Raw genomic sequence first — 17,086 nt, 5'->3', positions numbered from 1 at the left:
GCATTATGTGACGGCTCCAGCATGATAATGTAATTCCAACTGTGCAATGGTGTGTGCCTCAAACCAATTCCAGCTCCTGGCCTTCACCTGTGCCTCAGCTACTGAGCTCAACAGAATGGTTTCTACTGACAGGACAAGGGGCAAAGATGGGTTACTGTCACCTTAAAACCAGTTGTTTTGAGCAAATGGTTCTTGAAGGCCCGTGGTTGATAGCTCAGCTAGGAGAAAAAAAGCTCTAATCTCAACACTCTGCCAACTTGTGTCTATACCCACTCATGGGAAGGCTTTGAGAGTAAACCCTGAGGGAAGATCCAGAGGTGGAGCCCTTAAGGTTGAGTTCAATGCTGAGTGACAACTCCTGTAATGCTGCTGGTGCCAAACTGTCTCTGTCTCTGCTGTTCTTTGGCTTCATCAGCTGGGTGGAGAGAGGGAGCCTGCTGCTTGTTTTCCATTCATACTGCCTTGGCTTGCATATCATGTGGACAGTTGGGATGCAATATCCGTGATCAATCCCGACGAATGAATGGTCATTATTACCTTCCAGAAGTTGAAAGTTTCTTTTGCTACTTTGAAACTCTTTTCATTAGCATCCTGATTACATTAAAGTTTACTGCTGCAAGTGGATCCCTTGTATTTTTATGTTGTTCTAACACAAGTGCATGCACAGTGTTAGATAGCAGCCAATGTACTATGAGGCAAACACTTCCAGGGGTATTTTTCTTTCAGTTGTGTCTTGGATTGGACGCAGAAATTTTTTTTAAATGTGTTCTTTTCAAACTCTGAATTGGATATTGTTTTTGACTTGATTTTTCTTAGAGTCAGAGTGATAGAAAAGCACAGCACATAAATAGGCCCTTTGGCCCATCTAGTTCTTGCCAAACCATTTAAACTGCCTGCTCTCACTGACCAGCACTGGGAACTTAGCCCTCCATACCTCTACCATCCATGTACTTATCCAAACTTCTCTTAAACGTTGAAATTAAGCTCACATGCACCATTTGTGCTGGTAATTGATGTTCCTTTTTAAAATGTTCCTATTTTCTTCTCCAGAACACTTAGATATATACGGCCCTAACCTTTTACAACTACCTTTCTCATTGTTCAGTAGAAAGTGGATTCAGGCAAAGTCACTGTAGGATGTGGGTTCCCAGCCTTTTCTATGCCATGGAGCCTTACCATTAACAGAGGGCCCACGGATCCCAGATTGGGAACCCCTGCCGTAGGGGATCTTACACTCTCAGATTCAGATTTATTCATCACCTGTGTATTGATACATACAGTAAAATGTGTTGGTTGTATTAGCAATCAACACAGCCAAGGATGCACCCGCAAATGTTTCCACACTCTCTGGTGCCAACATAACATGCCCACTGTGTTCAGCAGAGCAACAAAGAGCACAACACGGCCGTTTTCCCCCCCCCCCCCCCCCACCCATCATTATTAGCTTATAACTGATCAGTCTGGGGAAATAAAAATAAATCTTATTTCAGCAGGTTCCCGTAACCTCCTGAGCATAGAACAGGAAATTTAGCAGAGGAGGTGAATTACCTTGGAATTTGAATTCTGCATGCATTAGCTACATAATGCATTATAAGCAAATTGAAGATAATCTGCAAATGTCAGTGAGATGACACTTTGATTTATTTAAAATCCATTTGTTCTGTATGAAACAACATAATTAATGAAAATTAAGATGCATGACATATTGCATTGTGCCTGACAGAAATGCGTCAAGTAGATCTGTAAAGTCAACAGTGAATTGAGCTATTATGTCTGCACTTATCTGAATCACTTGTCCTTTTCTAAGAATTGACGTGTTAATGATCTTGGAGGGCTCAAAACTATGTTGCAGAAATTGTGATGTCTCCCCATTTATGAAACGTTTTTCACTCTGAACCCACCTCCCATTTCCTTGACTAGCTAATGTAGAAATCCCTTCTAGAAGACATATCCATTAAGAAAGGATGGGAATAGATAGGAAAAGTCAAAATACAACTGTTTTTGGAGATGAAGTGGGGTGGAGGTACTTGGTGAAATAGGCATCATTGGTCATCGTCTGCAAGATCAATGTATAAGTACAAATACAAGTGATTCTGCAGGTGCTGGAAATCCAGAGCAACACACAAAATGCTGGAGGAACTCAGCAGGTCAGGCAGCATCTACGGAAATGAATAAACAGTTTGGGCCGAGACCCTTCATCAGGACTGAATAGAAAGGAGACAGAAGCCCGACTGAGAAGGTGAGAGGAGGTGAAAGGAGTACAAGCTGGCAGGTGATAGGTGAGACCAGGTGAAGGGAAAATTGGTGGTTGGGGGAAAGGAGATGATGTAAGAATACGAGAGGTGATAGGTGGAAGAAGATAAAGATTAGCTTTATTTGTCACATGTACATTCCAACATACAATAGAATAGAATAGAACTTTGTTGTCATTGCTCAAGCCAACAAGACTGAGGTGCAGAACAGATATTTACAATGCGTGCGGTCCAGCTTGATTTCAAAAAGATCCTGCAGTATGTATACATGCAATGAGTGACTTTGACAGTCCATAACACTCGTATGCCAGAGTAAAGCTTTATTCAGCTGTGTCACTGCCCTCGGAAAGAAGCTGTTTCTCAGTCTCACTGTCTTGGCTGAGATGTTTCTGTATCTCCTACCAGATAGCAGGAGATTGAACAGATATTTCAATGGATGGGATGGGATCTGTCTTTAATGATTTTACTAGCGCGCCGTAGGCATTGAGGGTTGTAGATTGATGTGTCATTTTGCATCAGCAACCAGCAGAGTCTGAATATGTCCTGGGGGGCAGCCCACTAGTTTTGCCATACATCCAGCACCAACACAGCATGCCCACAATTTACTGATCATAATCTGCATGTCTTCAGAATGTGAGAGGAAACCGGAGCGCCCAGAAAAATTCCACGTGGTCACGGAGAAACTATAAACTCCTCACAGGCGGAGGAGGCTATATTCTCCAAGAGGACCACAAACTTGTCATTGGGTTTGGAGGCTTGTGTGCCTCAGTGCCTCAGAGAGCGATGTTGGCTGGAGTCAGTGTCTTGTGCTTTAACTCTAGGTAGGGCCATCCATGCCAAACAGGTCAAAGTGTAGAGGCCAGGCTGAGTGGTCAACTGGTCTTCCTGGTTCAGCTCAGGGCTGACAGCCCTCACTGGTAAAAACAAAATTGCTATGGAAACAGCAATGAAGAATCCTTCTACGTCTGAGTGTGACGGTCAGTGTTCCTCAGTTTCCACCTGGGACTTGCCTGACTGACAGTAGTGAAAACTGAAAGGAAGCTACTGACGTGATGAAGGAAGTCCTGAGCACCGCCAGAGATGGAGGACCCCCACTGCTGCCCTAAATGCTCTGGTGTAGTGGGCAGCAATTACAGGCAGAGGTGGGAATTGAACCATGAGCAGTGATCGCTGGTGCTGTAAAGCGATTGTGCTAACCACTACACTGCAGGGTCACACCTGTGTAAGAAGACCTCGCTTCTTCTGGTGGAGACCACAAAGAACTTAGCTGGATGAAATAATTGCAACCTCATTCTCAGGTCTCCTCCCACCAGCACTTTTGCACCTTAACTTCCTCTGTCATTAACCATCATAGTTTCTGAAGGTCAGGGTGGCAAAATTAAACACCACAGTAAAACAGCCATCCTAAACTAAATGCATATATACAACCCTGTATTCAAAGGTCAATTCATTAACCTTTTCATAACCTAGAGCCTGTCCTACTTCAGTATGTCTTTGCCTGTCTTTTTAAAGATTTCAATAATTGTATTCATCATAACATGTTGGAAAGCAAGCCAGGATTCTGTTTCTCACTAGATTTGCCAGTATGAAGTGCCTCAGCCTGAAGTACTGCCTGTTTATTCTCCTCCGTGGATGCTGCCTGAGCTGCTGAATTCCTCCAGCAGTTTATGTGCTTTGCTCATTTTAAGGCTGCAATGCTAAAACAGTCGAGCTTTGTTGTCATAAAATGATTGAAGCATTTGAAATCGATTGACTACTGAAAGGGTCTGGAGTGGATGGTACTGTGTTTGGCTTTTGAAAATTTCAGAGTATCTCTCAGTTTATTTGGCCGTTTTCCTTCACTGAAGCTCATAAGATATAGGAGTAGAATTAGGCCACTTGGCCCATTGATTCTGCTGCGCCATTCTATCAGGGCTGATTTTATTTATTTATTGAGATAGAACATGGAAACGGCCTGCCTCTTTGAGTCACACTGGCCAGTAACATCTGATTTTACCCTGGCCTAATCCCAGGACCAATTAACCCACCAACTGGTATGTCTTTGGACTGTGGGAGGAAACCAGATTGCCTGGAGAAAACCAACGTGATCATGGGGAGAATGTACAAACTCCTTACAGATGGTGCTGAAAATTGAGCCTGTGTCACTGGTACTGTAAAGTGCTATATTGAACTCTGTGCTATAGTACCTCCCCATTATCACTTGACCCCATTTTCCTTCTTTCTCCCTTTAACCTTTGAACCCCTTACTAATCAAGAACCTATCAACCTCTGCTTTAAACATACTCAGTGATCTGGCCTCCACAACCTTCTGTGAGACTGAATTCCCCATATTCTCAATCCCTGGCTCAAGAAGTTCCTCCTGATCTTTGTCCTAAAGGGTTGTCCTATCTTGAGGCTGTGCCCTCTGATCCTAGACTCCTCCCCCCCCCCCCCACCCGAGGAAACATCCTCTCCAGTCCACTTTATCTAGGCCCTTCGATGATTACAAATGACATTGCCTGTTTTTTTTGTACTCACCTCATGAATTGCAGATTGCAATGAGCGAGTTTTGTAAAATGTGCATCTAGCTTGAAACTGAGTCCAAGTTTGATGCTGATCTCCTGAGATTTCCAATGTGACAGGGCCAGGCCCTAGAGCAAGGGACGACCCAATGTTTGGACAATTTAAGTGCAGGGCCAGATGGATTGAAAAGGCAGGGTGTCGGGACTGGAGGCTAGGGTCAGGTTGGTTCTCCTCGTTACTCCACAACACTTACTCTGCTCTCTGTGGCTTTGAGCCTGTGCGTCTGCTCTGGCTGCTCCAGGCTCTGTGTCTGTGAGCTCTGCGACATTTTGCTGCGCAGTGTGATGGGCTGAGGCTGTGGGCCTGCTCCGGCTGCTCTGGGCTTCGTGTTTATGGATTCACTTTCATTCTGAATGCTGTTGCTTGCTTTTATTGTTGCACGGTTTGTGTGTTATCTCCCTCTCCCTCTCCCCCTCCCTCTCCCCCTCCCTCTCCCCCTCCCTCTCCCCCTCCCTCTCCCCCTCCCTCTCCCCCTCCCTCTCCCCCTCCCTCTCCCCCTCCCTCTCCCCCTCCCTCTCCCCCTCCCTCTCCCCCTCCCTCTCCCCCTCCCTCTCCCCCTCCCCCTCCCCCTCCCCGTCAGGACTCCGCCCGAAACGTCGACAGAGCTTCTCCCTATAGACGTTGCCTGGCCTGCTGTGTTCCACCAGCATTTTGTGTGTGTTGTTGTTTGAATTTCCAGCATCTGTAGATTTCCTCGTGGATGCATAATATATACTTACTTTGATAATGAATGAAGGTTGAACTTCAAACACAGCTGTCTGGAGGGTTTACAGTGAATGGTTTGAAAAACAAAAAAAAATCCAGTTCTGTGGGTAAAAGCACCTTGTTAATGAGAGAGGGTGGAGAAGAAACGACCGGACTGGTTCAAGATGACAGGAGGCGACAATAGTTACCAAGTTCAAAGTACACTTCATCATGAAAGTATTTATGCAACCTTTAGATCGGTCTCCTTACAGGCAGCCACTAAATAAAGAACCCTAGTAGAACACATAAACAAAAGAAGACTGGCGAGGGAGGGAGAAAAACCAAGGTGCAAACAATAAAAGCAATCAAACAACATTAAACTCACAAATAACCACACATTACAACAGTGCTCTGTGCAGAAGAACATTTCTGAACACACAAGACATTGAACCTTGAAGTGGATCAGCTACAGCAGCAGAAGACCACATACACTCAGCCGCCTCTATTAGGAGGTGCATAATAAAGTGGCCACTGTAGATCAGTTCTACTGTTTTTTAGCTCAGTCCTTATTGATGTGTTTAAGCAGTTTGATGGGAAAACTGGCTGAGTCTCTGGCATGTCCGGAATCCTGCCTCCTGTGTCTGTAAAAAGTATTTGTTAACCCTGAACACAAAAGATTCTGTTTATTGGGAAAAGTCCTCCAAAAAATCTTTCTGACTCATATCTCGGTTATGTGCTCTGAGCAAGCAAGTGAACAACTTCTAGCAAAGATTTTAAGATGTTTACACTTACTTTGATTTCGTGTCTCAGTTTGTAAGTGTATCACAACTTGTTTAATGCCTTTTTGCTTCAGAGCTGCCAGACCATCCACTTCTATAATTTACCTGCTTGCAATTTCCTATTTGTAATGCACAACACAACCCAGCCTGGACAACACAAACACCTACAGCAGCACGCAAAAGTTTGGGCACCCCAGTCAAAATTTCAGTTACAGTGAATAGTTAAGTGAGTAGAAGATGAACTGATCTCCAAAAGGCCTAAAGTTAAAGTTGTAACATTATTTTCAACATTTTAAGCAAAATTAGTGTATTATTTTTGTCTTGTACAATTTTAGAGTGGGGGGGGGGGGGAAAAGGAAAAGAGGACCATGCAAAAGTTTGGGCACCCCAAGAGACTTGAGCTCTCAGATAACTTTTACCAAGGTCTCAGACCTTAATTAGCTTGTTAGGCGCAAACACGAGGAAATCTGCAGATGCTGGAAATTCAAACAACAACACACACAAAATGCTGGTAGAACACAGCAGGCTAGGCAGCATCTACAGGGAGAAGCGATGTCGACGTTTTGGGCTGAGACCCTTCGTCAGGACTAACTGAAAGGAAAGATAGTAAGAGATTTGAAAGTAGAGGGGGGAGGGGGAAATGCGAAATGTTAGGAGTAGACCGGAGGGGGTGGGATGAAGCTAAGAGCTGGAAAGTGAATCCAAACTCAGGTTGGAGGAACACCACCTTATATACCGGCTGGGTAGCCTCCAACCTGATGGCATGAACATTGACTTCTCTAACTTCCGTTAATGCCCCTCCTCCCCTTCTTACCCCATCCCTGACATATTTAGTTGTTTGCCTGTTCTCCATCTCCCTCTGGTGCTTCCCCCTCCCCCTCCTTTCTTTCTCCTGAGGCCTCCCGTCCCATGATCCTTTCCCTTCTCCAGCTCTGTATCACTTTCACCAATCACCTTTCTAACTCTTAGCTTCATCCCACCACCTCCGGTCTGCTCCTATCATTTCGCATTTCCCCCTCCCCCCTCCCCCCTCTACTTTCAAATCTCTTACTATCTTTCCTTTCGGTTAGTCCTGATGAAGGGTCTCAGCCCAAAACATCGACATCGCTTCTCCCTGTAGATGCTGCCTAGCCTGCTGTGTTCTACCAGCATTTTGTGTGTGTTGTTAGCTTGTTAGGGCTATGGCTTGCTCAAAGTCATCATTAGGAAAGGCCAGGTGATGCAAATTTCAAAGCTTTATAAATACCCTGACTCCTCAAACCTTGTCCCAACAATCACCAGCCATGGGCTCCTCAAAGCAGCTGCCTAGCACTCTGAAAATTAAAATAAATTATGCCCACAAAGCAGGAGAAGGCTATAAGAAGATAGCAAAGCATTTTCAGGTAGCTGTTTCCTCAGTTTGTAATTTAATTAAGAAATGGCAGTTAACAGGAGTGGTGGAGGTCAAGTTGAGGTCTGAAAAGCCAAGAAAACTTTCCGAGAGAACTGCTCGTAGGATTGCTAGAAAGGCAAATCAAAACGCCGGTTTGACTGCAAAAGACCTTCAGGAAGATTCAGCAGACTCTGGAGTAGTGGTGCACTGTTCTACTGTACAGCGACACCTGCACAAATATGAGCTTCATTTAAGAGTCATCAGAAGAAAACCTTTCCTGTGTCCTCACCACAAAATTCAGCGGCAGGAGTTTGCAAGGGAACATCTAAACAAGCCTGATGCATTTTGGAAACTAGTCTTGTGGACTGATGAAGTTAAGATAGAACTTTTTGGCTGCAATGAGCAAAGGTATGTTTGGAGAAAAGAGGGTGCAGAATTCATGAAAACTGTTAAGCATGGGGGTGGATCGATCATGCTTTGGACTTATGTTGCAGCCAGTGGCATGGGGAACATTTCACTGGTAGAGGGAAGAATGAATTCAATTAAATAGCAGCAAATTCTGGAAGCAAACATCACACCGGCTGTAAAAAAAAAGCTGAAGTTGAAAAGAGGGATGTCTTCTACAACAGGATAATTATCCTAAACACACCTCAAAATCCACAGTGGACCACCTCAAGAGGCGCAAGCTGAAGGTTTTGCCATGATCCACACAGTCCTTTGACCTAAAACATCATCGAAAATCTGTGGATAGACCTCAAAAGAGCTGTATGTGCAAGGCAGCCCAAGAATCTCACAGAATTTAGAAGCCTTTTGCAAGGAAGAATGGACGAAAATCCCCAACCAAGAATTGAAAGACTCTCAGCTGGCTACAGAAAGCGTTTACTAGCTGTGATACTTGCCAAAGGGGGTGTTACTAAGTACTGACCATGCAGGTGACCAAACCTTTGCTTCGGGCTCTTTTCCTTTTTTTTGTTATTTTGAAACTGTAAAAGATGGAAATAAAAAAAAGTAATCTTGCTTAAAATATTAAAGAAATGTGTCATCTTTAACTTTATGCCTTTTGAAAATCAGGTAAGCTTTTACTCGCTTAGCTATTCACAGTAACAGAAATTTTGACCAGGAGTGCCCAAACTTTTGCATGCCGCTGTGTGTCAGGATGTTGTTCATCGACTACAGCTCATTGCTTTGGGTCAGGTATGAGTTGTGTGTGCTTCGTGTCTGTGGTTGATATATATGTATGACGTGAAGGAAAGTGTTAATTGTTTTACTCTCCCACAAAATAATCTTTCCATTTCAACTTGTGGAAAATATTGCTAAGGTGTGTATTTCATGGTAAATGCATGGCAGGTTTTATGATTTGAATGGAAAAGTGCAGAGGCATGTTGTATATCACCTTGTGCAAAAGACTCATCAGGGGATATTATGTATAAGTTCACATTCAAATTATTGCCTCTGTTTTTGTGGAAGATAAAAAAAGTAGAATCAGGTTTGTTATTGCTGACGTATATCATGAAATTTGTTGTTTCATGGCAACAGTACAGTTCAATACATAAAACAAATGATAAATTACAATCACAAATGTATTTTTTAAAACACGAGCAAACGCAACTGACCCAATTTTAAAAACTGTTCGCTTTAATCACGGTGTAATGTCTAATGGCCATGCAAGTGTGCGCGACTGATACTAGTTGGAAACTGCTTGGCAACAGTCTTCCGTCCCAATTAAGCGACATCATGTCTCAACTAAACAAAGATTTTTTTATACCTTAAGAATTGTCCCAAATAAGCAAAAATACTGAGGTAGTGTACATGGGTTCATTATCTTTTTAGAAATCTGATGGCAGTGGAGAAGAAGCTGTTTCTAAAATGTGTGTACCTCCTTTGTGATGATAATAGCAAAAAGAAAAGATATAGTATGTTCTGGGTGGTGCGAGTCCTTAATGATGTATGCTGCCTGTTTTGAGAAATGTCCTCTATGGTCGGGAGGCTGAGAGCTGGCTGAGCGTTCAACCCTCTGCAGGTTTTTCCAGTCCCTTCCTATGGCCCCCTCCCAAAGCAGACAATGATGCATCTAATTAGAATGCTCTGCTCGGTACATTGAGACTTTTACTAAATCTCCTCAAAATCCTTATGAAATATATAGCAGCTGTCTCAGATTTGGTGAACTTTTTTAAAAAAATAATTTTTATTCATTATTTGGACTGCAAGTAATTCGACAAGACGTTCCTGCAAATATAAATGCATGGTTAAGTCCAGAAAGTTAGTTTCTATTCGACTGTCTCTGTTCCTCCCAAATATTCTGCTGTAACTGTGTCTTGCTGAAAACTACATATGGAGATGACTTGATCAAGGTGCAAAAAGATGATGGGAGGTAGAGATAGAGCGGACAAACGGTAGAGACTTTTTCCCGGGGTGGAAATGGCTAATATGAGAGAGCATAAATTGTAAGGTAAGTGGAGGAAAGTATAGTTGGTGGGGGGGGGGGGGGTGGTTTCATGTCAGTGTTAGTTTTTTTACACAGAGCGGTGAATGCGTGGAGCAGACTGCCAGGGAGATGGTAGAGGCAGATACATTAGGGCCATTTAAGAGACTCTTAAGGAGGCACAATGATTAAATAAAAGTCAAGGGTAACACAGGAGGGAAGGGTTAGATTGATCTTGGAATAGGATAAAAGCCTGCCACAAAATTGTGGCCTAAATGCTTGTACAGTACTACTATGTTCTATATAAAGTATTAATGGCTTAAAATCAGAGTTAATGATGGGTTTAAGGTTTTTTTTAAACAGAACTTGAGAACTGAAACCTTCTTGTGAAAAAGGTGGATGTGTTGTGTTAAGTACTGTTTGTTTCTCACATTTTGAGTAGCTGCCTGGGTGTGGCGAGAAGCCTGATATTATAATACTTTTATGATATATTCAGACTAACAAAAATCATAACAATGTTAAATACCTCCTGTTTCTGAGGTCAATAGCATAGATCACCTGGGGTTGATAAAATGTGGGGCTACACCCAGTGGCCACTTTATTAGGTAAACTGTACACTTTCTTATTAATGCAAATATTTAATCACCCACCCATGTGGCAGCAATTCAGTGCATAAAAGCATGCAGACTTGGTCAAGAAGTTAATTTGTTGTTCAGATCAAATATCAGGATGGGGAAGAAATGTGACCTCAGTGACGTTGACTGAGGAATGATTGTTGGTGCCAGACGGGGTGGTTTGAGTATCTCAGAAATTACTCATCTCCTGGGATTTTCATGCACAACAGCCTCTGGAGCAGGGACTCCCAACCTGTGATCCATGGACTCCTCGGTTAGAGTATATAGAAAATGGTGTGGAAAAAAAACAAACTGCTTCCAGTGAGTGACAGTTCAGTGGGTAACAACGTCATTTTAAATGATAGAAGTCAGAAGAGAATGGCCAGACTGGTTCAAACTGACAGGAAGGCAACGGTAACTCAAATAACCACTTAGTACAACAGTGGTGTGTAGAAGAGCTTGTTTGAGCACACGACACGTTGAAGCATGAACTGGACGGGCTACAGCAGCAGAAAACCGCACCAGGTTCCACCTCTGTACCAAATGAAGTGACCACCGAGAGTGTACCATAGACCACAGCAGTAATGGTGTCAGCTCCATTGGTTTAGGATGGACTGAATATGTCCTCTAAGGAAATCAGATTCAGTCTCAGGTTTATTATCACTGACAGACAGTAAGTCATGAAATTTGTTGATTTGTGGCAACAGTACAATGCAGGAGGTACCTAATAAAATGGCCACGGAGTGTAAGAAGAAATATTTGAAATCCAGGCAGATGGACTAACTCGATCATTCTCAGAAGCAGCACAGGCAGTCAGCCAAATGATTGCCTTGTGGACTGTGAAATTCAATTCCGGAAACAGATTACACTCACCAGGAATGAAATGTATTGACTCCACAGCTGAAACTTTGAATTGAAATAAAGGCCATTCTGCAACAAATACTAATGTATGAAATATCAGAGCAAACCAAATTGTTCTAAATAGTTCTGAAGGCTGTATGCCCGTTAGGCTGAGGACGAAGACCAACAATCTGCATGATCAATGACTGAGAACATAGCAATCCCCTGCCCTCCCCCAGGTCAGCAAGTCCTGGGGTTGAAGGATCATGTAGGCTGGAGGCAAGAGGGCCGGTGATCCCTCTTCTCAACCCCCCCCCCACCCAGATCATCAAGATGGCAGAGTTCAGAGGTCAAAGTGTAGGGATCCAGCAGGCCTGAAGTTTGAAAACTGAAGAAGCAATAAGCCCAGTGAGTCCACTGGTTGATGGCTGAAGCTGAAACCCCTGGGTCGATGAGTCTGAAGGTTTGATCTCTGCGATTCTGGGCCACAAAGTTATGTCTATGTGTGTGAGTGGGTGGGAGGGTAGGAAAGATGCTTGTTCTGTTGTTTGAGTCCCAAAGAAGGGTCTCAGCCCAACTGTTTATTCATTTCCATAGATGCTGCTTGACCTGCTGAGTTCCTCCAGCATTTTGTGTGTGTTGCTTTGGGTTTCCAGCATCTGCAGAATCTCTCGTTTTTGTTTTGCCTTTGTTGTTGTGTTGTTCTGCTGAACATTGTGGGCATACTGTGTTGGTGCCAGAATGTGTGCCAATGCTTACAGGCTGCCCCCAGCACATCCTTGGGTTGTGTTGGGTATTAACACAAACGATGCATTTTACTGCAAGTTTCAATGTACACGTGATAAATAAACTAATCTGAATCTGATCAGAATTGATTGTTGGAAATTAATTTTCAAATTTACAGATTTTAAAATTATGGAAAATTATACCAGCTGCTAAAACTTTTTTTATTTGCACTCAGCAATGTTTCATTATAAGTCAGTGGTGGTTGTCCAACATGTCTGGCAATGACAGGAAACCTGTGCAGAAGAGTTTTTAAAGTGGAAAAGCTGTTGCCCTGGGGCAGTTTCTCTCTCTTGACCTCAGAAGTCCAGGTCCAGTAGTATGGACAAACGTTATTGGATTTAACTTGTTGCAAGTAAAAGCACACCTCATCTTCAGTCTTGTGGCTGAGCAGTGTGGGCAGTTAAAAATGCCCACAGTTAAAGCAGGATGCATTATTGATAGGTCCCTGTGTCTTGCAGCTCTGTAGATGGCCTTTCAGTTGCAAAAAAAGATAAAAATTTCAGAGTGTGATTTGGAATTTCTACATTAATGGGAGGAGGGTCTGAAACATTAACCAGTCATTCCTCTCCATTGATGCTATCTGACCCGCTGACCTCCTCCAGCATTTTATCTGTATCGCCCATTCCTCATTGACCTTGGGCAAATAGTGGTGGCATGAGTCTGCCCATCTCTTTCTCGTCTTCCTTATTGTTTAAAAAACGTAACAAAGTTTGATATTACTCTCTGGACAACTTCATAGCCAAAACATTTCAGAACGCAAAGAGGCTTGGAGCTCTTGGCAAACTCACTTTGCCCATTAATCTTTGTCAGTCTCCGACTGAAACAAGAATCTTGCACAGAACTTGTAGTCCTGGGAATAAAGTGTAGATAATAGAGGAGAAATACAAATGAAGTCTTCCAATGGCCAAAGTAAGAAGAACGAGAGTTGATCACCTTAGCTTAACGAATCCTGTGTGTTGTAATCCCCAGTTCATTTATCAATTCTGCTCCTGTCTTGCACATGGCTGTGCTGCTGTACAGAGTTAATAATGATGCTGCTTTCAGCAGACTGAACAACAGTCGCTTTCTCAGCCATCTTCTTGACAAGATTGAATTTGGGTCTGTGGAGCCATGAGACTGGAATCTGGAGCTATAATCAAAATGCTGGAGCAGGTCTGCAGCCCAAGCTAATAGGCACAGCGTCTTGCTAATTGCTGTAACACTTGTCTCCATTAGGTTGCACTGGCAGCTATGGGACAGCAAGCATGATGCTGGAGGAACCTGGGATATGTGGATGGAAACGGACAGGCATGCTTTCAGCTCAAGACCCTTCACCTGGACGTAATCAGGCACAAAAACGTACGGTTTCTGTTTCCCCCCCCCCCCCCCCCATCCCCACCCTTGTTTTCTGACTTACTGAGTTCCTCCAGCAGCTGTTTTTCTCTGAATGCAGACCTGTTCTATCAGTTTGGGGTGAAAGATATTCCACAATCATTCCCATAAAGTACAACGTCACCAAAAATTGTAATGAGATGTTTGAGTTATGCTCAGCACAGCACAACGCAGGCGGCTTGGTCGTGTAATGACAAGGGCCTCAATCACCGATCGGGGTTCAATTCCCACTGCTGCTTTTAAGGAATTTGTATGTTCTCCCCTTGATTGCATGGGTAGCCTCACCAACAGCTTGTATAGCTGCAACATAATATCCCAGTAAGGCTGGGAAATTTCCGTGCCCGTGACTGACCTGATGCCACGAGACTTTGTTGAGAACTCAGTACATCTGCAGACTGTGGCAGCCATTGATACAAGCGACGCATTTCACTGTATGTTGTGGTGTATGTGTAACAAATAAAGCTAATCTTTCAGAAATGGCTTCAAATGAAGTCTGTACTGGACTTCACAAACAAGAGAAAATCTGCAGATGCTGGAAATCCGAGCAGCACACACAAAGTGCTGGAGGAACTCAGCAGGCCAGGCAGCATCTGTTGAAAACAGTACAGTTGACATTTCGGGCTGAAACCCTTTGGCAGAACTGGAGAAGGAAGCTGAGTAGTAGATTTAAAAGGTGGGGAGAGGGGAGAGAGAACCACCAGGTGATGGGTGAAACCTGAAGGGGGAGGGATGAAGTAAAGAGCTGGGAAGTTAATTGGAGACAGAGACAAAAGGCCATGGAAGAAAGGACGAAGGGGGAGAGAGCACCTGAGGGAGGTGATGGGCAGGTGAGGAGATGAGGTGAGAGAGGGGAAAAGGGATGGGAAATGGAGAGCGGGGAGGTGCATTTGGGGGCATTACCAGAACTTTGAAAAATCAGTGATCATGCATGAGGTTGGAGGTTACCCAAATGGAATATAAGGTGTTGTTCCTCCAACCTGAGCGTGGCCTCATCACAACAGTGGAAGAGGTCAAGAATGGACATATTGGAATGGGAAGTGGAATTAAAATGGGTGGCCATTGGGAGATCCAGCTTGTTCTGGTGGACAGAGCGTAGATGCTCAGTGAAGTAGTCTCCTAACCTGGCCCTACACTACACTTCCTCCCTCACTACCATCCAGGACCCTGAGCAGTCCTTCCAGGTGAGGCCACACTTCACCTGTGAGTCTGTAGGGGTTATTCACTGTCTTCAGTTCTCTCACCATGGTCTCCTGTACATCGGTGAACTCAGCCTAGATCAGGAGACCACTTTGCCGAGCATCTGCGCTTCCCATTCCCATTCCGATATGTCAATTCACGGCCGCCTCCACCACACTTAGGTTGGAGGAACAACACCTTGTGTTCTGTTTGGGTAGGCTCCAACCTGATGGTATGAACATCAATTTTTTTATTTTCAAACTTCCGGTAATGCCCCCACCCCCTTCTCCAAATCCCAACCCCTTTTCCCTCTCTCGCCTCCTCTCCTTGCCCGCCTATCACCTCCCTCTGGAGCTCCTCCTCCCTTTTTCTTTCTTCCATGGCCTTCTGTCTCTTTCATCAATCAACTTCCCAGCTCCTTATTTCATCCCTCCTCTTCCTCCAGGTTTTACCTGTCACCTGGTTTTTCTCACTCCCCTCTCCCTGCCTTTGAAATCTACTCCTCAGCTTTTTTTTCCTCTAGTACCGCTGAAGGGTTTCGGCCCGAAACGTCAACTGCATTTTTTTCGATAGACGCTGCCTGGCCTGCTGAGTTCCTTCAGCATTTTGTGTGTGTTGCTTTGTACCGGACATGAGCCTTTCTCTGCCAAACAGTGGTAGCAATCAATCAAAATATTAACAAAATAAGTACAATGGACAGTAGAAATCACAAGCAGAGTGGAAAATGCCGAAAATATTCAACATTTGTTGGTTGAAATGTAGGTAGGTGACTGAAGTGACGATCAAAGCTTTTATTTTCAGTTTGGCTCTGGGCCTCAAATACAAGAATAGCTTTGATAATTACCATGCACAAAACCCTGGCAACACCTTCACAGTATTTACTTTGTGTGACATGATGACATGATTAATGCATAGAATTACAGAAGTTTATACATTTGAAAGAGGCAGTTGTGCTCTTGCCAGGATTGTTTGTAATTAAAAATAGCTTTTATAATGTTCCTGTTATCCTCAGTGTTCCAAGTTTATTCATAATCACAGTTACATTAGCAATACAGAAATGCTATTGATGATGCATTCAGCTAGATCTTGCATTTTGGCCCCCCGGAATTCTGAAATGTATAGTGAATCATTTATTCTTGCCCTAAGTATTTTGGTTGTGCGTGTGCGCGTATGTGTGTGTGATGGGTAGGTACTACCTCTTTGAGGCATTACCTTTTGAATATGTCCTCAATGGTGGGCAGACTTGTGCCCATGATAGAGCAGGCTGAGTTTACAGCCCTCTACAGATTTTTCCAATCCTCTATAGCAGGTGGTGATGCGACCATGGTATGATTGTAGAAATTAGGAATTGTTCGGTTAGCAATTCTGCCCCATACAAGGTTCATCTTTTCTATCATTCTATCCTATCTTCATGTAGGGAACCTTCTCCATTCAGGTTCTCAACATCCACTGCACAAACTGGAAGTCCTTCAGAGTATTTATCTAGTGTACTCTTGGACTTCCAGCACTTCTAACCTTATAAGAACCGAGTTTGCTTTCGTTAGTACCCAATTCCCATTTTCATAGTTGCCTTGTCTTTTATATTCTCCATGTAATGGCTGCTACAAGTTTTAGAAAACCATAAAATCATCAGACATAGGAACAGAATTAGGCCCTTGGGCTCATTGAGTCTGCTCCATCGTTCCAAGAGGGCTGTTTTATTATCCTTCTTTACCCCATCCTTCTGCCTTCTCCCCATTATCTTTGACACCCTTACTAATCATGAACCTAACAATCTCCATTTTGAATATTCCCAGTGACTTGGCCACCGCAGTCATCTGTAGCAATAAGTTCCACAAATTCAACACCATCAGGCTAAAGAAATGCCTCCTCATCTCTGCTCTAAAAGAATGACCCTTCTAAACATCCTCTCCGTATCCATTCTGTCTGAGCCTTTCAATATTCAATAGGGTTTAATGTGATTTCCCCCTCATTCTAAACTCCAAGCGCAGGCTATTTATTATCTCAGAAATAGGGTTTATTTTACTAAAAATCTTGTCTAGGACTTTAGGAAACAGGGAATGGGATAAGACCATAAGACAAAGGAGCAGAATTAAGTCATTTGGTCCATCGAATATGCTCTGCCATTCCGTCAGCTGTTTTATTATAGTTTTCAATCCCATCTTCCTGCCTTCTTCTTGTTACCTTTATTGCCTTACTAATTGAGAACATATCGACCTCTGCTTTAA

General features: G+C 43.5%; 1 protein-coding gene across 2 annotated transcripts in view; it reads left to right on the top strand.

The window, feature by feature from the left end:
* Positions 1–17,086, top strand: part of chn2 (chimerin 2) — a 251,322-nt gene that overhangs the window by 68,399 nt on the left and 165,837 nt on the right. Inside the window, exon 2 of one of the 2 annotated variants that reach the window (XM_059945052.1) lies at positions 13,527–13,649. The exons of the other annotated variant lie outside the window; for it this stretch is intronic. Coding sequence (XP_059801035.1) covers positions 13,527–13,649 — 123 coding nt within the window. The remainder of the gene's footprint in view (positions 1–13,526; positions 13,650–17,086) is intronic. 2 annotated transcript variants of the gene reach the window in all.

This window comes from Hypanus sabinus, chromosome 20 (genome assembly GCF_030144855.1).
Source record: "Hypanus sabinus isolate sHypSab1 chromosome 20, sHypSab1.hap1, whole genome shotgun sequence".
Taxonomy (NCBI): Eukaryota; Metazoa; Chordata; class Chondrichthyes; order Myliobatiformes; family Dasyatidae; genus Hypanus; species Hypanus sabinus.
This window is presented reverse-complemented; position numbering and strand designations above follow the sequence as displayed.